Source organism: Manis pentadactyla, chromosome 11 (assembly GCF_030020395.1).
Source record: "Manis pentadactyla isolate mManPen7 chromosome 11, mManPen7.hap1, whole genome shotgun sequence".
NCBI classification, from domain to species: domain Eukaryota; kingdom Metazoa; phylum Chordata; class Mammalia; order Pholidota; family Manidae; genus Manis; species Manis pentadactyla.
The window spans coordinates 118,574,674-118,598,035 of NC_080029.1; the positions used below are offsets into that span (position 1 = coordinate 118,574,674).

At 40.0% G+C, this 23,362-nt stretch overlaps 1 protein-coding gene across 13 annotated transcripts in view; it reads left to right on the top strand.

Annotated features, from left to right (window-relative positions):
• The window catches only part of LRRC49 (leucine rich repeat containing 49), a 232,163-nt gene that overhangs the window by 150,517 nt on the left and 58,284 nt on the right, over positions 1–23,362 (top strand). For all 13 annotated transcript variants that reach the window (XR_008992662.1, XM_036907846.2, XM_057488936.1 and 10 more), the window contains 2 exons: positions 4,471–4,554; positions 14,512–14,675. Coding sequence is in view for 12 of the 13 variants with exons in the window: in XM_036907846.2 (XP_036763741.2) it covers positions 4,471–4,554; positions 14,512–14,675 (248 nt within the window). In the remaining variant the exon portion in view is untranslated. The remainder of the gene's footprint in view (positions 1–4,470; positions 4,555–14,511; positions 14,676–23,362) is intronic.

The following is a 23,362-nucleotide window of genomic DNA, read 5'->3' on the forward strand; positions in this document are numbered from 1 at the left end:
TCTGACAGGTGGAAAATTAATATTTCCCTTCCTTTGAAGTTAGGGGCTTGCTTTGGCCACTGAAATGTAAATGAACTATTGTATACAATTTTCAGGCAGATGCATTTAAAAGCTAATGTGTGGTTTTTCCATGGTTTTCTCCCACGTGGTGGTTAATTGTGAAAACATATATTGAATTGAAGATGCCATCAGATCACAGAATCCAGGAATACTTAGCTACTGTAGTAACAGTGTTCTTTGCATGATCAAGAAACAAACTTTTCTTATTGTAAGCCAGTGTAACTTTTGAAGTTGTTATGGTAGCATACCTAGCCTGTTCTGGCTTTATTTCCCACCCCCTAATATTTAACAGCTAATATCTCTGAATCAGTAGAAGTCAGGTAACATGGCTTCTTATCTTCACTCTGACATTAACTCTGACCTGGAAAAGTCAGTGTCAGTTTTCTCTGTGGAAAAGATTTTTTGTATTAAAAATGTGGACCATCTCTTTTAGACAAAATCTCTTTAGATTATAAAGACTGTTTTAATATTTGATGTAGTCAGGGAAAACAATGTCTTTTATAACTATTCCAACGTATATGGTTAAAACTCCACATTGCCATTTATTATTTTTAATTCCACATAATAAATTGCTGGCTATATTAGGACTTCTATTATTTATTTTGGAACAAAATGTTCTCTCATATAATATATGCATTGTTTTAGAATCTTAATAATCTCCTACAGAGTGTAATCTGAGTTATAAAACACCTATTAAATCACTACACTTCTTAATTAATTTGAAATCATTTTTATATTTGGTCTTCATGACAAACTGAAGGAAAAAGAATTAGAGTTTTTTTGGTCTCAGATGCCTTTCTTTTCCTGCATAAAGGATATGGCTTTTATCCCAGAAATTGACCTATTATCATGAAGATGCCAGAATTTTACAGTTTTTCCTTCTTACCAACATATTTATAGCTTATCTTTGCAATTAGAAGTTTATTTTTATTTCTGTATTTAGTTACTCTATAATTATTTGGGCTAAACTATAGTCATCAGATGTATATATTCCTTAAAAAACTCAATATTTGAATTGATTTAACATATATCCTTCTGTGTTTAGCTTTCCTTTTAAAGTTCTACTGCCTTTAATAGAAGCTCAAATTCTTTTTGAAAATCTAGTGAAATCATCTCTTAAGTATGTGTAGTACGTGATCCATACAGTTTCCAGTGCTGTTTGAAATTGGCTCTTTGAATAACCAATCTGTTTCTATTTCACACTTTATGGATGAGTCAACAATTGAACGTGAATTATTTCACTCTGTTAAAGTTTGTTCTGAAATAGATTATATTTAATAGGTACCAAATCAGTGTTTACTGATTGAAAGAGTATAATATAATTATTAATCCAGCTATGATGTGAAGCTAGAATCAAGATTCTGAATTTATTTAATATATTCCTCCATTACCTCTATTAGGCCTTTAAACATTAATAATAGCTGTTTCAATATTGTAAAAATGCTTTAAATTCACCAAAAATCACATTTTCATTTTTTTAAATCAACTAAATCATACAGCAGATTACTACTGATTTTTAACCTCACTTTTTTTCCTCTCTCTAAAATCAGTAAACTACATTTAAATACCTCCTTATTTTAAAACACTGCAAATTCCATTTCTCACAACACATGGCTTCTGGTCTTGATCCTAGCGTTGTCACTAGCTGTGTGACCTTGTATAAACTTCTCAGAGTATTCACTTCTTCATTTCTAAAATTAGAGTCTTCCAGTGTATGCATTTCTCATTGTCTTTTTAAATCTGATAGTTTCTCCTAGTGCATTTTTTATATCCTTCTTTAGTTTATGTCTTCTCTTTGTTTACAGAAGCATTTTATAATGGCTCACCCTCTGGAACACATTTGCATGGCCTCTTTCCCCTCCTTAATTCTAATGTACATACTGGTTAGGATAGGCTACATTATGTTGCAGGAATAGCTTCTCTAACCTCAAAGGATTAAAGCAGCAAAGTTCACTTCATGCTCAGACTGTCCGCCTGCCCATAGTATGTTTCCAGGAGCTCTGCTCTGTGATGTCCTTATTCTAGGACCAAAGCCTCCAAAGTACCACCATCTAGAGCTTTGCAGGTTCTGTACCAGAGCCGAGAAGGAGAACGTCCAGATCCTACCGTATCTTTGGCTTCCAACCAGAAGTAAACACGTATCACCTTTGTTCACATGACTTTGGCCAAAGCAAGTCATATGATCATGTACCTAACTTCAAGGGAGCAGAAAGTGCTACCTCACAATATGGGCTGGATGTGGGAAGACACAGGAATATTTGGTGAACAGCTCTTATGACTATCATGTTTTAAATGAAATGTCAACTTCTGTTATGAGTGTCAATTAGGACTACATTTATGGAGGGCAATTTGCAAACATATCAAAAGCCCTAGTAATATGTCTGTTATTTGATATAACAGTTCCTATGTTGGGAAATTATTGAACAGATTATATAAAGATGTATATTGAATAATTAATTCTTTAAATATATATTTATTATCTATTCTGTGCTGGGAGCTGATATGGTTCATATCTTCATGCACCTATTTGGTACAGGAGAGAGGAAAGAGCACCAGAGATTATTAAAAGTGAAACAGGTGAAGTACTCTTATGTGGAAGTATAAGGTGCTCTGAAAGCATATAGGAAAATTTCCTCTAACTTAATTTCCAGTATGACTGATTCTCTCTTTGGCTGTACAGAATCTACTCTTCAACCCTCCTCCACTGAATTTTTAATTTCAGTCTTTATAATTTTTCCCCCTCTAATCTGCTAAATTAATTTTTATAGTTGTCTGTCTCTGAAGATATTTTCAAGTTTGTCTTCTGGGAAATTGTTTTCTTAAATTATGACATTTTCAATGCCTACATATCTTTCAATAATAAAAGTTGAATGTTTCATGGCCATAATTACATAAATTGCTCTATTAAAATTTGACACTCTGAAGGAAAAATATGATCCAGATTGTGTATAGAGATTGCAACTTTTAAAAATTTGCTCATAGTGAATATTGAAATGGTAAGATTTAAGTTAGCATGTTGGGATTACGACTGATTTAAAAAAATTTTCTGAACTCATTTTGTAATTATTTCATAGTTTTTAGAATTTAAGAAATTAGACGGGCCAAATCAACATAAAAACAAACTAAAATAATGATATTAATGGAGAATAATTTATTAATATCAATGGAGAGTTTTAAAAGACTTCCTCACTCGTTTTATCACTTAGAAAGCTCTGATTTCTAACCATAGACCAAATAAAAATTGTTATAAGTAATAATTTTTTTAAATTTTGGTATCATTAATATACAATCACATGAGCAACATTGTGGTTACTAGGTTTCCCCCATTATCAAGTCCTCACCACATACCCGGTTACAGTCACTGTCCATCAGCATAGTAAGATGCTATAGAATCACTACTTGTCTTCTCTGTGATATACTGCCTTCCCTGTGCCCCCCGCATGTTATGTGTGCTAATCCTAATGCCCCTTATTCAACCCTTCTCCCTCCCTTCCCACGTACCCTCCCCAGTCCCTTTCCCTTTGGCAACTGTTACTCCATTCTTGGGTTCTGTGAGTCTGCTGCTGTTTTGTTCCTTCAGTTTTTGCTTTGTTCTTATACTCCACAGATGAGTGAAATCATTTGGTACTTGTCTTTCCGCCTGGCTTATTTAACTGAGCATAATACCCTCTAGCTCCATCCATGTTGTTGCAAATGGTAGGATTTGTTTTCTTCTTATGGCTGAATAATACTCCATTGTGTATTATGTGCCACATCTTCCTTATCCATTCATCTACTGATGGACACTTAGGTTGCTTCCATTTCCTGGCTATTGTAAATAGTGCTGTGATAAACATAGGGGTGCATATGTCCTTTTGAAACTGAGACCCTGCACTCTTAGGGTGAATTCCTAGGAGTGGAATTCCTGGGTCAAATGGTATTTCTGTTTTGAGTTTTTTGAGGAACCTCCATACTGCTTTCCACAATGGTTGAACTAATTGACATTCCCACCAGCAATGTAGGAGGGTTCCCCTTTCTCCACATCCTCACCAGCATTTGTTGTTCCTAGAAGAAGTATAACTTTTATCCTTTTTATCTTCATGGTAGAAAGTTTGTTAAGTCTCTCTGTGTGGAACTACAGTACACAGTATACGAACAAAAATAATACAAACTGCCTCCCTTTATTTCTTTCTTGTGTTAGGTGGGATCATCTCACATCAAGAGTTAGGAGTTAAGAATTCACAGTCTTGTTAGAATTAGGAAAGAAGGAGAAAATAAAAAGGAACATATTAACTTTAGTTCTTTGAGGGCATATTTTCTATTAGCAAGTAGTATGCCTCTCGCAAAGAAATCCAGACTTGCAGAACCAATGATATTTTGCATAAAAAGGTTAAATACTTAATAATACTTAAAAAATTTTTTTTCTTTTAGGAAGAAGAAAGGCGTATGGCATCTGTTGTAGCCAAAAAAGAGGAAGAGAAGAAGCGGGAAAGTCAGAAACAGTCTCTGCTTAAGGTACTTTCTCTGATGTCTGTCTGCCTGCGCGCGTGCACACTCACAGACACTGAAACTAGCTGGCTAGCTGGCCAGGAAAGTGGTTTCCAAAGTTTGTAAATTTTTCATTCCTATCAGTAGAATTCTTTTTTATAAACAAGAATTCTTAAAACTTTTATAACTTACCACCTATAACTAAACCTGTGTTTCTGAAATACAACATAATGTACATTACAAAGCATATGCAAAGGCTGGAATTGTTTTAAAGGAAAAAATAAAAAATAAATATAAGGTTTTTGTCCCCACACCAGTTCATCACCCTGTGTATCCTCATGGTGTGTGCACTTCATTGTGGAAACCACTGTAACAGACCGTCATTCTTATTACTGATACGTTATAATAACTTTAATGCCATGAGCTTTGCTACTGTCTTGCCAATGGGTTTCAGCTCAGGGCAAGTTTGCTATGGATTCAATATGACCAAAGAAATAGACAGCAAATGTTCTTTGGGGTGAAAGGGTTTATTACCTGGCTTGTTCTCCCAGCAGTAGGTCGAGCATTAGCGTCTCTGCCTCCGCCCAGAGCACCCGGCCAGCTCTCTATATAGCGCAGTAATAGCTTATTGCCTCAAGGTGTGGAAGCAGTAGCCTAGCAACAGGCCAGTTACATCATCAGTTGGTTTAAGTTCAGTGAGGATTCTGGCCATAGGAACCCCAACTTCCCCACACTCCACCCCTCCAGGATTCTTGCCTTATAAGCTACACGCTTTCAATCTTCCAGAAGGGTCCCTGTGTGAGAAAGCTGGAGCACTGTAACCAGATTCCACAATAGCAACAGAGGATAACAACAACTTAGAGATAATAACAAAAATTAAGATACAGCAAGATTTTGAAACAAAAATTATAATAATCCTCATTCCAGAGGAAGTTCCCAATCCACAAAGACTTTAGGGGCGATAAGACACATGTTTTAATGACACCAACATAGGCAAATCTTGTCCACCAGGTAGGATGCATGCAAGAGAGTGGTCCTGTGATAGGACTGTAGCAGGAAGGGGGTCCCTCCCAGGTCTAGTGTACCCTACTTTTACCCCTCTCCCCGTGGGGGTTACTGAAGGGTCTTTATATAGTGCTACAGGAGCTGCATGCACTGGCCACATGATAAAAGAAAACTCCCCGGTAGGCTGCTCCTACCTTCTGGCCATTCAGGATATACCACTGTGACCTTTGGGGGCCACTCTGCTGTTATTCCAGGAATACACAGGAGGCCAGCTTCCAGGCCTTGTCCCCAAGGTGCCAGGAGAGCCAGCCGTCTGTGTACCATGCATCTTCAGATACAGGGGCTCTTCCCTCCCAATAGGGACTCTACAACTAATGGTTCAAAAGCAAGTTCTTCCTGCTTTTCACTAGTATATGCCACTGGCCCCAATAAGTATTGGAGGTCTTCACTCAAGGGGCTACTAGAGAGGGCACTACGCTGCTGTAGGTAAGCACCCCACTTGCCTAGTGTGGGTGTTTGTGCCACACCACTCCTTGGCTTTTGGGTCAGTCTCACACTGACCCCAAGATGGGATAGGTGGTTATATTACCTTTATTGGGGCCATTCCAGTGATGGATTCTGTAGCCAGCAAGGCGTGATACACGGCTGCCAGTTGTTTTTCTGTCAAAGTGTATCATACCTCTGCCCCTTTCCGGAATTGTTACCAGAATCCAATAGGTTGGTGAGTTCGTTCAAGCCGCTGCGAGAGAACCCAGCCATAACCGTCCTCAGTCACATGAACATCCAGCTCACAGGGCCTTGATGGGTCTCTCACACACAAGGTCTGCACGGCCTTTCCTGCCCGTTTTGCTGTAGTAAAGGCCGATGCACATGTCTCATCCCAGTCCCACCTGATGCCCTTTCGTACCAACTGGTATAAGGGCTTCAGAATTTGTGCCAAGTGTGGTATAAACATTCTCCAGTATTCTAGAAGACCCAAAACCTCCTGTAGCAATGCTATAGTTGTAGGGGTAGGAAAGACCTAGACTTTATCTGTAACTGCTTCTGGTATAACTTTGATCTTACCCGGCCAGACGACCCCCAAGAATTTGACAGACAAACCACGTTCCCTGAACTTTGGTGCTGTTCACAGCCCATCCTTTCTCCAGCAAATGTTGCAGCAGTCTAGGTGCTGCACCTTCTAGATCCGAAAGAGAATCAGATGTGAGCATGACATCATCAATATAATGGTACAGCCACGCCGTTGGTGGTTTCTCCCATGTAGCCAAGTCCTGGGCTACAAGTCCATGACAGATGGTGGGGCTGTGGAGGTATCCCTGTGGGAGGATGGTGAAAGTCCACTGCCGCCCTTCCCACGTGAAGGCAAACTGTTCCTGACTTTCCTGCTCAATGTCAATGGAAAAGAAGGCATTAGCAAGGTGTACCATATAATGGTATGTTCCTAGTTCATGGCTGAGGGTATCCATCAAGCCTGCAATAGAGGGGACAGCAGCATGCATAGGGGGTGTGACTTTATTCAGTTCTCTGTAATCCACAGTCACACGCCAGGAGCCATCTGGCTTTTTTACTGGCCACACTGGGGAATTGAAAGGACTGTGGGTGGGCTTTATAATACCCACCTTTTCCAGCTCCTGGAGAGTTTCTCCAATCTCTTTATGCCCTCCAGCAGTTTGTATTGTTTGGTATTTGTCACTCACCAAGACACAGGTAAAGCTATGGGCGGGTGCCTAGCATGTCCCCTCAGAACTGCGTTCACCACACGTACTCTCAGTCTGAACTCACCTACAGTGGTCTGCAGCCATAGACCCTGCAGGATATCAATCTCCAAAATATACTCAGGGATAGGAGATATATACACAGTATACTCCTTTGGGGGTACACACCCTATTCCCAAAGGGATTTGGGCTTTTTTCCCTCTGATAGCCTTCCTCCTGTATCCATCTATGATAGTGGGGGTCCCCTGGGAACCACTCAGGGTTACCATGAATCAGTGAACATTCAGCCCCTGTGTCCACCAGAGCCAGGACACGTTGTATGTTCACTGAGGACCAATGGACAGCTATTTCAATATGTGGCCTCCGGTCCCTCAGGGCAGATACCTTGACCCTCCCCTCAGTCAAACCATTTTCCCCAATCACATTCCTGTGTGGGCTCAGGTGAGGTTGGCTTGCTCCCCAGCGGGAAGTCTTGCAAACACACAGGCCAGACTCGTGTTTCTGTCTCTGACCTCTGCCTCCTTGGTCTTAATGGCTGGAACTGCTGCTCTGGTTTCAGCTGTTGCCATAGCTCCAGTAAGATCCTATTTGGCTTCCCGTCTAATTTCTTTCCATCTGCTCCTGCCCATATTAAATCAACCCACATATGGGTCCTGGTAACCTTATGGGGCCCTGGAAATTCTTCTTGTGTGCAGCAGATAGTATTTCTTTCTGGATTCTCGTTGCTTCTGCCTCTCCTAAGTCTGCTACTGTACATGTCACCTCGCTTACGGGATGCCCTAAGTGAGGGGAAAGAATGGCCACTAGAGACCCAAAGAGGGGTGTGGGAGCCATTTGAAGCACAATATTTCTCATCCCAGTAGTGAAAATATCTTCATCTGGGCCATAATTCTCTGGACTATAGATGGCATTTCTTATGCCTAGCTCTTGTAGCACCTGTTGGAGCTCAGCATATGTCTGCCATCTAACAGGATAGGACGGTAGATCACCCAGATTGGACCACACAGTACCAAGTGCAGCCATAGCCAATCGAGGAGGGAGGGACTCCCTGGGGTCTGATGTGCATTTTGTAATCGCTGCCTCAAGGCAGGCTGCACTGTCAGGGAAGACAGCTTTCCCATCTCTGATCCCAACAGAATAATTCCATCCACCCCGAAGTCCCACAGACGCAGGAGTGAAGCTGATATTGACTCTGAGGGCTTCTGCCTAAACTGGGAGCCCAAATCCACCAGCTCAGCCTGAGTGTAGGGGCGGACCGTAGAGAGCTCCACGACCTGGGGAGGGGGCTGCTCCTCTCCTTGGGGAACTTTCAGCTGCTGGGTCTTTATTTTCTTTACAACCACTGGGCGTACTTTCAATACAGGAGGCGCCAGTGCCTCCGGCACCACCCCTTCATCCTTCCCCAGCGCCTCCATTTCTGGGGCTGATGGCACCTTTCTCTCCCCTCCCCCGAGTGCCTCCTCTGCTACAACCTTTACCTTTGCTACTCTGCCTCGCAGCAATGCCAGCTCAGTCTTCAGAAGGTCTCTTACCTTCACCTCAATGCTTCACAGCTGACGTTCTCATGCCACCTCCTCCTGTGCTTCCCTCAGGAGTTTGTCCTTTTCCTTGATGGCCTCTTCCTCTTTCAGAACACCTGGCAGCGCTGCCGTCTCGTCTCCAATGGCACCTTGCTGCCGGCGCTCTTGTGCTGCCTCCTCCCGCATCCAGGCCATCTCCTTCCCCAGGGAATCCACAGAAGTTTGCAGCTCACGTTCTCTTGCCACCATTTCTTGGGTCTCCTCTGTAGACCTTTTTAAGACTGTGAGAAGCAGCCAACCCACAGTCCCCACTGCCTCCCGGGCACTCTGCTTCTCAAAGGATCCGCTTACTATACCAAGGGCCACCCCTCCTGCCCCAGGGGTCACCTCCCCTTGCCTCCAGTCCTGGGGTGGGGCCCAGTCCTCTAGGAGGCAAGCCATCTCAGACCACATATCCATTTGGGGATGATCCACTGCTTCCCCATTCACAGAGTGTCTTGCTAATGGGTTTCAGCCCTGGGCAAGTTCGCTATGGATTCAGTGTGACCAAAGAAACTGACAGTAAAACATTCTTGGGATGAAAGGGTTATACCCAGGTTTATTTCCAGGTGGCAGGTCAGTCACTAGAATCCCGTTCACTCAGAGCGAGTCTGCAGGCAGCAAGCCGGTCTCTGCCTCTGGGCCTCTCTGTACCCACAGCCGTCCTCCGGGCCTCTGTCCTTGTCGCTGCCACCACTCCAGCCTCTGCTCTGCTCTCCTGCAGCCCTGCAGCCCTGCCACTGTGTTGTGCCCAGAGCACTGGGCAGAGCTCTTTTTGAGTCAAATTGCCCACAGGTGTGCAGTGGGCTAGTCAACCAGGGCCAGGTGAGAATCCTGGCCACAGGAACTTTCATTTTATTCACACAGGGGCAGCCCACTGAAGCACCCTTCCCATAAGGGCAGCCTGTCTTTTTCCTTCATCAACAATGAATCCTGCTGATTATGCCAATTGTCTTGCCAATGGGTTTCAGCCCCAGGCAAGTTCAGTATGGATTCAGTGAGACCAAAGAAATTAACAGCAAAACGTTCTTTGGGATGAAAGGGTTTATTACCAGCTTGTTCTCCTGGCGGTAGGTTGAGCACTAGCATCTCTGCCTCCACCCAGAGCCCTGGGCTGAGCTCTCCATATAGCACAATAATAGCTTATTGCCTAAAGTTGTGGAAGTGGTACCTAGCAACAGATCAGTTACATCATCAGGTGGTTTAAGTTCAGTGAGGATCCTGGACATAGGAACCCCAACTTCCCCATAGTAATAAATACAGATTAAAGTTTATATCTCATATTTTGCTTCATACTATGTTCCATAACTAAGTATATCACCCTGATTATCATTACTCATTTTCTCTTAATTAAAATGGCTTTCAGAATTTAAAAATGACTAATAGGGATACAAAGTTGTATAAAATAAATTGAAGAAACAAGGGAACTTACTGAAGTAATGGAGATGTTACATAACTGGATAGAGGGGTATGGGTTACACAGGTATATATATGCATTTGTCAAAACTGACCAAAGAGTACACTTGAATCTGTATTTTACCCTGTGAAAATTTCTCCTAAGTTAACAAAAAAGAAAAATAATGTGGTCCCAAGCCCTTTCAGCCAGGACTACCACTTCAAAAGTAATTAGGACTGTTACACAGTGTGCTACAATTTTCTCACCTGCTTTTATCTCTGACCACATGACTTCTCCCCAGCTTTGACTTGTTTTCCCTCATCCCATTAATTACATATGCTTGAGCCCCTCTTGACATCACTACCTTCTTATTGATTTAGTCAAAATGATTTTTGTCCTTCTGTATACTGGAATATCCTAAAGAGTTGGCCAAAAACATCTTGGTATATAGGAAATAAAGCTGTTGGCAGTATTTTTGAAATGTGTAGCAGCAAGTTTACCGCTGCTGGATAATACTATTGGCAAACTTCCTTATTGACTCATTTAGAAAAAGTAGTATTTCCTATCGTGCAACTGTTGCTGTCAGATGCATAAGTGAATGAACAAAAATAAATAAATAAATAGGCTAAAAGCTCCCAGACCTAAAGAACACTTATTTATATGAGTCCTGGAGCATAGAAAGGAAAAATAAAGAAATTCTCATAGATGATTTAGCTCTAAAGCTGCTAGTCTAAGTTAAGCCTAGTATAAGCAACATATCACACTGGACTCCACCTTTGAACTGAAAATGTTTCATACATACCCAGTTCAGCTGCTTGTTAACATCAGCATTTTTGGAAATGTGCCGTTAAATTTTTAGCAAACACGTTTGGAAAATTTTTATGAAAATTTCAACAAATAGTTAATACTTCTCTTGAAGTCACTAAATAGGACTCTTTAATTAGCTCTTAAAACTTTTCATGAGAGGAAAGGCATGGGAAATCAGCAGTCCTGAGTTTCAGCCCTCGCTCAGATTTGAGTCATGATTCCAAAGACCCTCAGCATTTGCTGGGACTGTTTCACACGACAACATGTATCACTCATCGATAAAATGGGATGGCCGTTTATAAAGGGACGGGAAGAGTCCGTCCACACGTGCTCTGCCTTGTTGCTGTTCTGTTTTCCCTGCAACCTTGGAAATGAATGACGGTGATATGTACGGGACATACTGGTGTGGTCTTGCTTGGACAATAGTCACGTGGCAGAAGCTGAAATTTGGCATCTTTTAAAATAATTGTTATTTTAACAAAGACAGCAGTTTATTGCCATTTAGCTTTAGAAACATGGGTGTGACTGATATGCCAAATGCATCCGTGATCTTCGAGCATAAAGTTCCCTTTGGGGATGCCCTCTTCTCCCTTGCAGAATCTCTAGCCTTTCTTCTGCGCCTTTTCCCCCTTGCTCCACAGATGCATAGAGTCCTTCTGTGGCCTCCTAGTGGGAAAAATTGAAGTTCCCATGGCCAGGACCCTCACCTGAACCTAAACTACTTGGATCCTACTGCTAGGCTCCTGCTCCCACACCCACAGGCAATACGCTATTGACCGAGTCACTGTATAAAGAGCTCCACCCAGTGCAGATGTAATTTTAGTGTTCCACCTATGGCCAGGAGGACAAGCTGGGTAATAAACCCTTTTACACCAAGAATGTTTCATTATCATTCTTCACTCTCACTGAATTCATAATGAACTTGCCCGGGGCTGAAACTCATTGGCAAGACACCTAGCCAGCCAGTGGTCCCCAGGCTGCACTCCTCTTTTTAAAAATATCTTCCGTTTTTCTGTCCCCAGTAAAAATATCCACTCTCTTAGTCAACAAGGTGTTGATCTTATTTTAATAACCCAAATAAAGGAAATTTAACTTTGGGGTGGGTACAGGAAAGTGTTTGCACTTTCAGAGTGTTTTGTGATAAATGTGCTACACACACAGTGGTGTAAAGATACTTTGTGTCTTTTTTCTAAACACTGCCATGTCTACCTCATTAAGAATATTTCTTTCTGCTAAACCCATCAACCAGAAAACCAAATGCATGGAGCCAGCATGACAGGCATCTTCCATGAACTCAATGCCCCTTCCTCTTTCAAAATGGCCTTAATACTGAGTAAAAAAAGTGGCATTGTTTAGATTAAGAATTGGGTTGTCCCAGTCATCTGCAAATAACTGAGATAGAATTCCTTAAGGTAAGATGCCTTTTATTATAGATTTGGAAAAAAAATTTACAGTAGTGTGGAGAAAATGGAAGTTCCTATGGCCAGGATTCTTACCTGACTCTGGTCGGCTTGCTCACTACACACATGTGGGCAATACATTATTACTGACTCTATATAAAGAGCTCCTCCCAGTGCTCTGGGCTGCAGGAGAGCAGAGGCTGGAGTGGTGGCAGGGCCGAGGACAGAGACCAACTTGCTGCATGCAGATTTGCTCTGAGGTGGATAGATTCTTGTGCTTGACCTGCCACCATGGGAATAAAGTTGGGTATAAACCCTTTGAGCCCCAAAACGTTCCACTGTCATTTTTCATTCTCACTGCATCAAGAATGCACTTGCCCAGGGCTGAAACCCATTGGCAAGGCAAGTAAGATAGCAGATTCCTACTTACTTTAGATAAGGAGGACATACATAAAATATCAAAAAGCCTCAGAAATATATACACATTAAATGTAACTCATTTAGCTACATAAACAAATTTGAAATACCAATAGGAAAAAAAAAACCCATGCTAAAAACATTTTTAAACACAGAATAGATTGTAGAAGTTTAGCTTTAGTTAAGCTTTGCCATCACTTTTCATTCCGACCCAGTGCCATTCCTACATGCTAAAATTTTAAATATTCCATCCAAATAAAGGCAGAGAGAGAATTAAAAGTAGTTATTCTGCATCTTTATATGCACTTAAGAAATGCAAAGAATCTTCCTAATAGCCTTTACTGGCCCTGGAGGGAGCAGGTCAAGAGGGGTCAGTATCACACAGCTGATTTTTCATTGGATGATTGTCCTCGGAGTAAAGAGAAAAGGGAGTATTTATTTTCAGCACTCTGATCTAATGCCCATGCCATTTTAAAATGTTAACTTATGATAATGGGTACTTTACCTGAATAGTTATTATTTTCCCTCATTAATTATTTAAGTTGAGTAGAAACATTTCAACATAGCACAGTTTCTTTCAGGAGTCTAGCTCTGCTTTACTCAACAGGTTTCTATGAGAGAATGGAGCCCCAGTGACCTAAGTGAGTGGTTCTCAAATTGAGGTCTGTGGACCAGTAGCATTAGCAATACTTGGGAGCCTGTTAGAAATGCAAATTCTGATCCCCACCTCAAGCCAAGTAAGTCAGGATGTGGTGAGAAGCAGTGATTGGTGGTCTAATAAGTTCTTCAGGTACTTTGAGGCACCCTGAGGTTTGAGGACCACTACCCTAAGACATCCATTGCATATAATGAATGAACTTATTTCTAGGATGGTACCAGTTGCCTAGCTACGTTTCAACCTAGCATAGTTTCTTTTAGTAGACCATATGTAATTACTGATTTTCAGATATTGTAATATTTGCTCTGAAGCTTGGAACACTAATCAATCCCTATCCTACCCTCACCCCAAGATTATTCTACTATATTCTAATTATTGGGTAGGAAAATTAAAATATTAGCTTTTTTCCTGCTATGTTTAAACACAAATCATATAAACTTCTGTCATTTAACTTCCAAATAGTGAATTTTCGTATCCCCAGTGGGAATACTTACTGTTTACATATAATTTTTTCTTTAAGACGATAGATGTTCCTATGGCCAGCATCCTCACCTGACCCTGAACTAATTGATTATGTAATGGCCTACTGCCAGGCTAATGCTGTCACACCCATAGGCAATAAGCTATTATTGACTGAGTCTCTGGGCAGAGGCAGAGATGGAGGTAGATCGCAGACCTGCAGACGCTGAATGCAGACATGATTATAGTGCTTGACCTACCACTGTGAGAATAAAGCCCAGTATATATAAACCCTTTTACCCCAAGAATGTTCTGTTGTCATTTCTCAGTCTCACTGAATCTTGGTCTTGCTGAAACCCTCAGACAAGACAGACCATTATTGAGATGTTTGAATACACAGGGTAAATAAAGACTACTTGTACTTTTAGGATAAATACTTGATAGCTACTTTTAAAGAATATACTCCTTTTAAAAGCGTAATAAGTAGTACAAAAAATATGCACCTTGGGTAGTTTCCTGCTACAAAAATTGCATCATATAATTCTTGTCACAATCAACTTTTTCACAGGAGAAGAAAAGGTTAACAATTAACAACGTAGCTCGAAAGTGGGACTTGCAACAACACCGAGTAACCAATATCACTACAAATCAAAATAGAAAAGAGTTTGACTCTCCTCAGGACCCCTGTCAGATGGATGGAAGCGCCATCTCTGCATTTCCAGAGGAAACAGGGTATGCAATGGTCTTTCCAGATACTAGTGTCTTTGCAGTACAGAATTTGAAGCAAAAATGGGAAATCATTTCACATATAATTATTTTTAAATAGTTATCTTAAGAAAACCTACTGAAATTAGAAGTTTAAATTTAAAAATTAAGATGGAAATAATGAAAATACAAACTGACCTCATTAAAAAAAAAACTTTCAGGAGTTTCCTATTTCTCATAGGAAAAAAAAAATCTAGATTACTTCGTATAGCCTATGAACCTACTTCATCTGCTTTATTCCATAGCATCGGCCACCCTATTCTCATGCTGCAGCCTCAGTGACTTAGTTAATTCCTCCCTCAGAGCCTTTCTCCTAGAAACAGTTGCATAATCCCCACCACCACTCCCTGCGCCTCCCCCCTCTCCTGCCTCAGCTGACTCCAACTCAGCCTCCAGGTCTTGCATCCCCGGAAAAGCCTTCCCTAACTACTTCCTGGAGGCTAACCTAGATCAGGCACCCTCCCAGTGCCCTGCTGACAAGTGCACTTACCATATCCGTAATTCAATAACTAGTGAATAATTAGTTGTTCATATCTGCCTTCCCTTATAGAATATAAGCTTCAAGAGGAAAGGAATCCTGATTGTCTTAACCTCTCTTGTGTCCCTAGAAACCTCAAAACTTACTCCTTAATGAGTAGTATTGTGCAATTTGGCATTAAATCTGAGTAATTACTCCAGTTGCATCTCTCTTTTCTCTCTCTCTTTCCATATATATATAGGCGTATATATATATAGATATTATACTAGAATATCTATATAGATGACCCTATAATATCTGTCTATTTCAGTGGTTCACAGTTTCTTTTCTTCTATGATACATGTGTTACATTTCCTCTAGTTTATGAGGAAATATGAGTACACTATCGAGTCTTCACATATTTTTATTCCTCTCAAGAAAGCATATTGGAATCAAGTAAAAGAGAGGGATATAAAGCATACATATCTTATAGTTTGTTTATAATTTTAAAAATATACATAATTTAAAAACAAACCCTAAAGGTCAAAGATAGAATGCATTTCAATTTTGTCTTATTTGATGAGTCAGCTAATGACCTTAACCAAATTCTGAGACATGTTTCAAACTAAATATAATACAGCTTTTATTTCAAGTTTTTAGCCAGTATTATATTAGCTTTCTACATATAAAGAATGTAATAAGGAAAAGAATTTAAGAGTCATTAGAATAAGAATAATATTTTAGAAATTTTCTGGAGTTAAAGAGTCTGACACATATTTAGATAAATATACTTTAAAAATTTTAGTTGTAGGATTAATTTATATTGGTCAGTGCACTTCTTTTAGCTCACTTGGATATCCAAATGTAGAGCTTCACAGCTCTCTCAACTTGAAAAATAGAGCAACAGAATAGAAATTCTAATTAAGTGATACTTTATATAACAAATATATCATTCTTCTATTGCCCTCAAGCTTTATTTAATATCATTAAAATTTCAGAATAAAATGGAACTTGGTTAGAACTGTAACACTTTTTTTTTTTTTTTTTTAATAATTATTTTTTATTGAAGGGTAGTTGACACACAGTATTACATTACATGAGTTTCAAGTGTACAACACAGTGGTAGAACATTTATATACATAATTCTAGGTTCCAGCTATCACCCTACCAGGCTGTTACAATATCTTGACTATATTCCTTATGCTATACCTTACATCCCGGTTACTAATTTATTTTACCATTGGAAGTCTGTCCTTTTTTTTTTTTTTTTTTTTTTTTTTTTGTGAGGGCATCTCTCATATTTATTGATCAAATGGTTGTTAACGACAATAAAATTCTGTATAGGGGAGTCAATGCTCAATGCACAATCATTATTCCACCCCAAGCCTAATTTTTGTCAGTCTCCAATCTTCTGAGGCATAACAAACAAGTTTTTACATGTAGAACAAATTCTTACATAATGAATAAGTTACATAGTGAACAGTACAAGGGCAGTCATCACAGAAACTTTCGGTTTTGCTCATGCATTATGAACTATAAACAGTCAGTTCAAATATGAATACTCATTTGGTTTTTATACTTGATTTATATGTGGATACCACATTTCTCTCTTTATTATTATTATTTTTAATAAAATGCTGAAGTGGTAGGTAGATACAAGATAAAGGTAGAAAACATAGTTTAGTGTTGTAAGAGAGCACATGTAGATGATCAGGTGTGTGCCTGTAGACTATGTGTTAATCCAAGCTAGACCAGGGCAATAAAACATCCACGTATGTAGAAGATTTCTCTCAGAACGGGGGGGTGAGGTTCTAAGCCTCACCTCTGTTGATCCCCAATTTCTCACCTGATGGCCCCCCTGCGACTGTGCCTGTCTTAGGTTGTTCCTCCCTTGAGGAATCTTACCCGTCTCTGGCTAACCAGTCATCTTCCGGGGCCATACAGGGAAATGTGAAGTTGGTAAGTGAGAGAGAAGCCTTATTGTTTGAAAAAGTTAGCTTTTTACTTCTTTGCATATTTATGCCCTGTGGCTTCTATGCCCAGCATTTGTCTTGAGGTATCTTTACCACTTGGAAGAATTATGATACTCGGTAAATTTGATATGAGGCACGAATTCTATTTAAGGGTTGTAATTAGGAAGGAAGAAGAAAAGCTTTAGAAGTAGCAGGCGGAAGAAAACATGGGAAGATTGATTATTTCTTTGATATATCTTCTTGTAGAGTAACTTCAGCATGTATAGGTTTTAAGCTACTACTTAAATTGCACACACACATTAACATAATAGGAGTATAGTTACATAACCAAAGCATATCTGTAATTACCAGCCATCTGCAGTGAAACCAAGAAAACCAGTTAGGCACCTTAGGCATTTGTGAAAACTTATCTATGATATGGTGGATATTGTCCAAATGAACTTGAACAGTCTGAGAGAAATCAGACAAATTAAAACAACCCATTCCTGGGGACTGTTCACATGCCATATGTTCTTTTAACAATAAATAGTTTGTAGTTGTAAGACTTTGGAGCGCTACAATTTGCACTTCTCCAAATTCTTGGTTGAGTTCCAACAGTATAGATCCAGTCCAATTTTGTTGTTTTACTGTATGCACAGGCCAGCTTAGATATCTCCTTCCTCATTCCCATGGCAGGTCCAGGAACTGGTGGGATAAGTGCATCTACAGCTGTAGCAGTGCGTGGATCTTTGTTGGGGTTTTTTGATGATCATCTTCTGGCATGAGTCTTCCAGAGGGTGCAGATGTTGGAAGTTCTTTTTCATATCGTATCTTAGTTCATTTTCGGGGTAGCCCAATTAGGCTTTGATCCTCTATATAAACACAAACAGACCCTTTGCCTACACTTTTATATGCCCTTTATACCCTTGTGTAGAACTCGTTGGAGGTTACCACACAGGAACTGCCCTTTTTTTTTTTTTTTTTTTTTTTGCTATCACTAATCTACACTTACATGACGAATATTATGTTTACTAGGCTCTCCCCTATACCAGGTCTCCCCTATAAACCCCTTTACAGTCACTGTCCATCAGCATAGCAAAATGTTGTAGAATCACTACTTGCCTTCTCTGTGTTGTACAGCCCTCCCTTTTCTCCTACCCCCCCATGCATGTTAATCTTAATACCCCCCTACTTCTCCCCCCCTTATCCCTCCCTACCCACCCATCCTCCCCAGTCCCTTTCCCTTTGGTACCTGTTAGTCCATTCTTGAGTTCTGTGATTCTGCTGCTGTTTTGTTCCTTCAGTTTTTCCTTTGTTCTTATATTCCACAGATAAGTGAAATCATTTGGTATTTCTCTTTCTCTGCTTGGCTTGTTTCACTGAGCATAATACCCTCCAGCTCCATCCATGTTGCTGCAAATGGTTGGATTTGCCCTTTTCTTATGGCTGAGTAGTATTCCATTGTGTATATGTACCACATCTTCTTTATCCATTCATCTATTGATGGACATTTAGGTTGCTTCCAATTCTTGGCTATTGTAAATAGTGCTGCGATAAACATAGGGGTGCATCTGTCTTTCTCAAACTTGATTGCTGCGTTCTTGGGGTAAATTCCTAGGAGTGGAATTCCTGGGTCAAATGGTAAGTCTGTTTTGAGCATTTTGATGTACCTCCATACTGCTTTCCACAATGGTTGAACTAACTTACATTCCCACCAGCAGTGTAGGAGGGTTCCCCTTTCTCCACAGCCTCGCCAACATTTGTTGTTGTTTGTCTTTTGGATGGCAGCCATCCTTACTGGTGTGAGGTGATACCTCATTGTAGTTTTAATTTGCATTTCTCTGATAATTAGCGATGTGGAGCATCTTTTCATGTGTCTGTTGGCCATCTGTATTTCTTTTTTGGAGAACTGTCTCTTCAGTTCCTCTGCCCATTTTTTAATTGGGTTATTTGTTTTTTGTTTGTTGAGGCGTGAGAGCTCCTTATATATTCTGGACGTCAAGCCTTTATCGGATGTGTCATTTTCAAATATATTCTCCCATACTGTAGGGATCCTTCTTGTTCTATTGATGGTGTCTTTTGCTGTACAGAAGCTTTTCAGCTTAATATAGTCCCACTTACTCATTTTTGCTGTTGTTTTCCTTGCCCGGGGAGATATGTTCAAGAAGAGGTCACTCATGTTTATGTCTAAGAGGTTTGTGCCTATGTTTTCTTCCAAGAGTTTAATGGTTTCATGGCTTACATTCAGGTCTTTGATCCATTTTGAGTTTACTTTTGTATATGGGGTTAGACAATGGTCCAGTTTCATTCTCCTACATGTAGCTGTCCAGTTTTGCCAGCACCACCTGTTGAAGAGACTGTCATTTCGCCATTGTATGTCCATGGCTCCTTTATCAAATATTAATTGACCATATATGTCTGGGTTAATGTCTGGATTCTCTAGTCTGTTCCATTGGTCTGTGGCTCTGCTCTTGTGCCAGTACCAAATTGTCTTGATTACTATGGCTTTATAGTAGAGCTTGAAGTTGGGGAGTGAGATCCCCCCTACTTTATTCTTCTTTCTCAGGATTGCTTTGGCTATTCGGGGTCTTTGGTGTTTCCATATGAATTTTTGAATTATTTGTTCCAGTTCATTGAAGAATGTTGCTGGTAGTTTCATAGGGATTGCATCAAATCTGTATATTGCTTTGGGCAGGATGGCCATTTTGACAATATTAATTCTTCCTAGCCACGAGCATGGGATGAGTTTCCATCTGTTAGTGTCCCCTTTAATTTCTCTTAAGAGTGACTTGTAGTTTTCAGAGTATAAGTCTTTCACTTCTTTGGTTAGGTTTATTCCTAGGTATTTTATTTTTTTTGATGCAATTGTGAATGGAGTTGTTTTCCTGATTTCTCTCTCTGTTGGTTCATTGTTAGTATATAGGAAAGCCACAGATTTCTGTGTGTTGATTTTGTATCCTGCAACTTTGCTGTATTCCAATATCAGTTCTAGTAGTTTTGGGGTGGAGTCTTTAGGGTTTTTTATGTACAGTATCATGTCATCTGCAAATAGTGACAGTTTAACTTCTTCTTTACCAATCTGGATTCCTTGTATTTCTTTATTTTGTCTGATTGCCGTGGCTAGGACCTCCAGTACTATGTTAAATAACAGTGGAGAGAGTGGGCATCCCTGTCTAGTTCCCGATCTCAGCGGAAATGCTTTCAGCTTCTCGCTGTTCAATATAATGTTGGCTGTGGGTTTATCATAGATGGCCTTTATTATGTTGAGGTACTTGCCCTCTATTCCCATTTTGCTGAGAGTTTTTAACATGAATGGATGTTGAACTTTGTCAAATGCTTTTTCAGCATCTATGGAGATGATCATGTGGTTTTTGTCTTTCTTTTTGTTGATGTGGTGGATGATGTTGATGGACTTTCGAATGTTGTACCATCCTTGCATCCCTGGGATGAATCCCACTTGGTCATGGTGTATGATCCTTTTGATGTATTTTTGAATTCTGTTTGCTAATATTTTGTTGAGTATTTTTGCATCTACTTTCATCAGGGATATTGGTCTGTAGTTTTCTTTTTTGGTGGGGTCTTTGCCTGGTTTTGGTATTAGGGTGATGTTAGCTTCATAGAATGAGTTTGGGAGTATCCCCTCCTCCTCTATTTTTTGGAAAACTTTAAGGAGAATGGGTATTATGTCTTCCCTGTATGTCTGATAAAATTCTGAGGTAAATCCATCTGGCCCGGGGGTTTTGTTCTTTGGTAGTTTTTTGATTACCTCTTCAATTTCGTTGCTGGTAATTTCGTTTAGATTTTCTGTTTCTTCCTGGGTCAATCTTGGAAGGTTATATTTTTCTAGGAAGTTGTCCATTTCTCCTAGGTTTCCCAGCTTGTTAGCATATAGGTTTTCATAGTATTCTCCAATAATTCTTTGCATTTCCGTGGGGTCCGTCGTGATTTTTCCTTTCTCGTTTCTGATACTGTTGATTTGTGTTGACTCTCTTTTCTTCTTAATAAGTCTGGCTAGAGGCTTATCTATTTTGTTTATTTTCTCGAAGAACCAGCTCTTGGTTTCATTGATTTTTGCTATTGTTTTATTCTTCTCAATTTTATTTATTTCTTCTCTGATCTTTATTATGTCCCTCCTTCTGCTGACCTTAGGCCTCATCTGTTCTTCTTTTTCCAATTTCGATAATTGTGACATTAGACCATTCATTTGGGATTGCTCTTCCTTTTTTAAATATGCTTGGATTGCTATATACTTTCCTCTTAAGACTGCTTTTGCTGTGTCCCACAGAAGTTGGGGCTTAGTGTTGTTGTTGTCATTTGTTTCCATATATTGCTGGATCTCCATTTTGATTTGGTCATTGATCCATTGATTATTTAGGAGCGTGTTGTTAAGCCTCCATGTGTTCGTGAGCCTCTTTGCTTTCTTTGTACAGTTTATTTCTAGTTTTATGCCTTTGTGGTCTGAAAAGTTGGTTGGTAGGATTTCAATCTTTTGGAATTTTCTGAGGCTCTTTTTGTGGCCTAGTATGTGGTCTATTCTGGAGAATGTTCCATGTGCACTTGAGAAGAATGTATATCCCGCTGCTTTTGGATGTAGAGTTCTATAGATGTCTATTAGGTCCATCTGCTCTACTGTGTTGTTCAGTGCTTCCGTGTCCTTACTTATTTTCTGCCCAGTGGATCTATCCTTTGGGGTGAGTGGTGTGTTGAAGTCTCCTAGAATGAATGCATTGCAGTCTATATCCCCCTTTAGTTCTGTTAGTATTTGTTTCACATATGCTGGTGCTCCTGTGTTGGGTGCATATATATTTAGAATGGTTATATCCTCTTGTTTGACTGAGCCCTTTATCATTATGTAGTGTCCTTCTTTATCTCTTGTTACTTTCTTTGTTTTGAAGTCTATTTTGTCTGATATTAGTACTGCAACCCCTGCTTTCTTCTCACTGTTGTTTGCTTGAAATATGTTTTTCCATCCCTTGACTTTTAGTCTGTACATGTCTTTGGGTTTGAGGTGAGTTTCTTGTAAGCAGCATATAGATGGGTCTTGCTTTTTTATCCATTCTGTTACTCTGTGTCTTTTGATTGGTGCATTCAACCCATTAACATTTAGGGTGACTATTGAAAGATATGTACTTATTGCCATTGCAGGCTTTAAATTCGTGGTTACCAAAGGTTCAAGGTTAGCCTCTTTAGTATCTTACTGCCTAACTTAGCTCGCTTATTGAGCTGTTATATACACTGTCTGGAGATTCTTTTCTTCTCTCCCTTCTTGTTCCTCCTCCTCGATTCTTCATATGTTGGGTGTTTTGTGCTGTGCTCTTTCTAGGAGTGCTCCCATCTAGAGCAGTCCCTGTAAGATATTCTGTAGAGGTGGTTTGTGGAAAGCAAATTCCCTCAGCTTTTGTTTGTCTGGGAATTGTTTAATCCCACCGTCATATTTGAATGATAGTCGTGCTGGATACAGTATCCTTGGTTCAAGGCCCTTCTGTTTCATTGTATTAAATATATCATGCCATTCTCTTCTGGCCTGTAGGGTTTCTGTTGAGAAATCTGACGTTAGCCTGATGGGTTTCCCTTTATAGGTGACCTTTTTCTCTCTAGCTGCCTTTAACACTCTTTCCTTGTCCTTGATCTTTGCCATTTTAATTATTATGTGTCTTGGTGTTGCCCTTCTTGGATCCTTTCTGTTGGGGGTTCTGTGTATTTCCGTGGTCTGTTTGATTACTTCCTCCCCCAGTGTGGGGAAGTTTTCAGCAATTATTTCTTCTAAGATACTTTCCATCTCTTTGCCTCTCTCTTCTTCTTCTGGGACCCCTATAATACGGATATTGTTCCTTTTAGATTGGTCACACAGTTCTCTTAATATTGTTTCATTCCTGGAGATCCTTTTATCTCTCTCTATGTCAGCTTCTATGCGTTCCTGTTCTCTGATTTCAATTCCATCAATGGCCTCTTGCATTCTATCCATTCTGCTTATAAACCCTTCCAGAGTTTGTTTCATTTCTGCGATCTCCTTTCTGGCATCTGTGATCTCTTTCCGGACTTCATCCCATTTTTCTTGCGTATTTCTCTGCATCTCTGTCAGCATGTTTATGATTCTTATTTTGAATTCTTTGTCAGGAAGACTGGTTAGGTCTGTCTCCTTCTCTGGTGTTGTCTCTGTGATCTTTGTCTGCCTGTAGCTTTGCCTTTTCATGGTGATAGGAATAGTCTGCAGAACTGGGACGAGTGACGGCTGGAAGGACTTT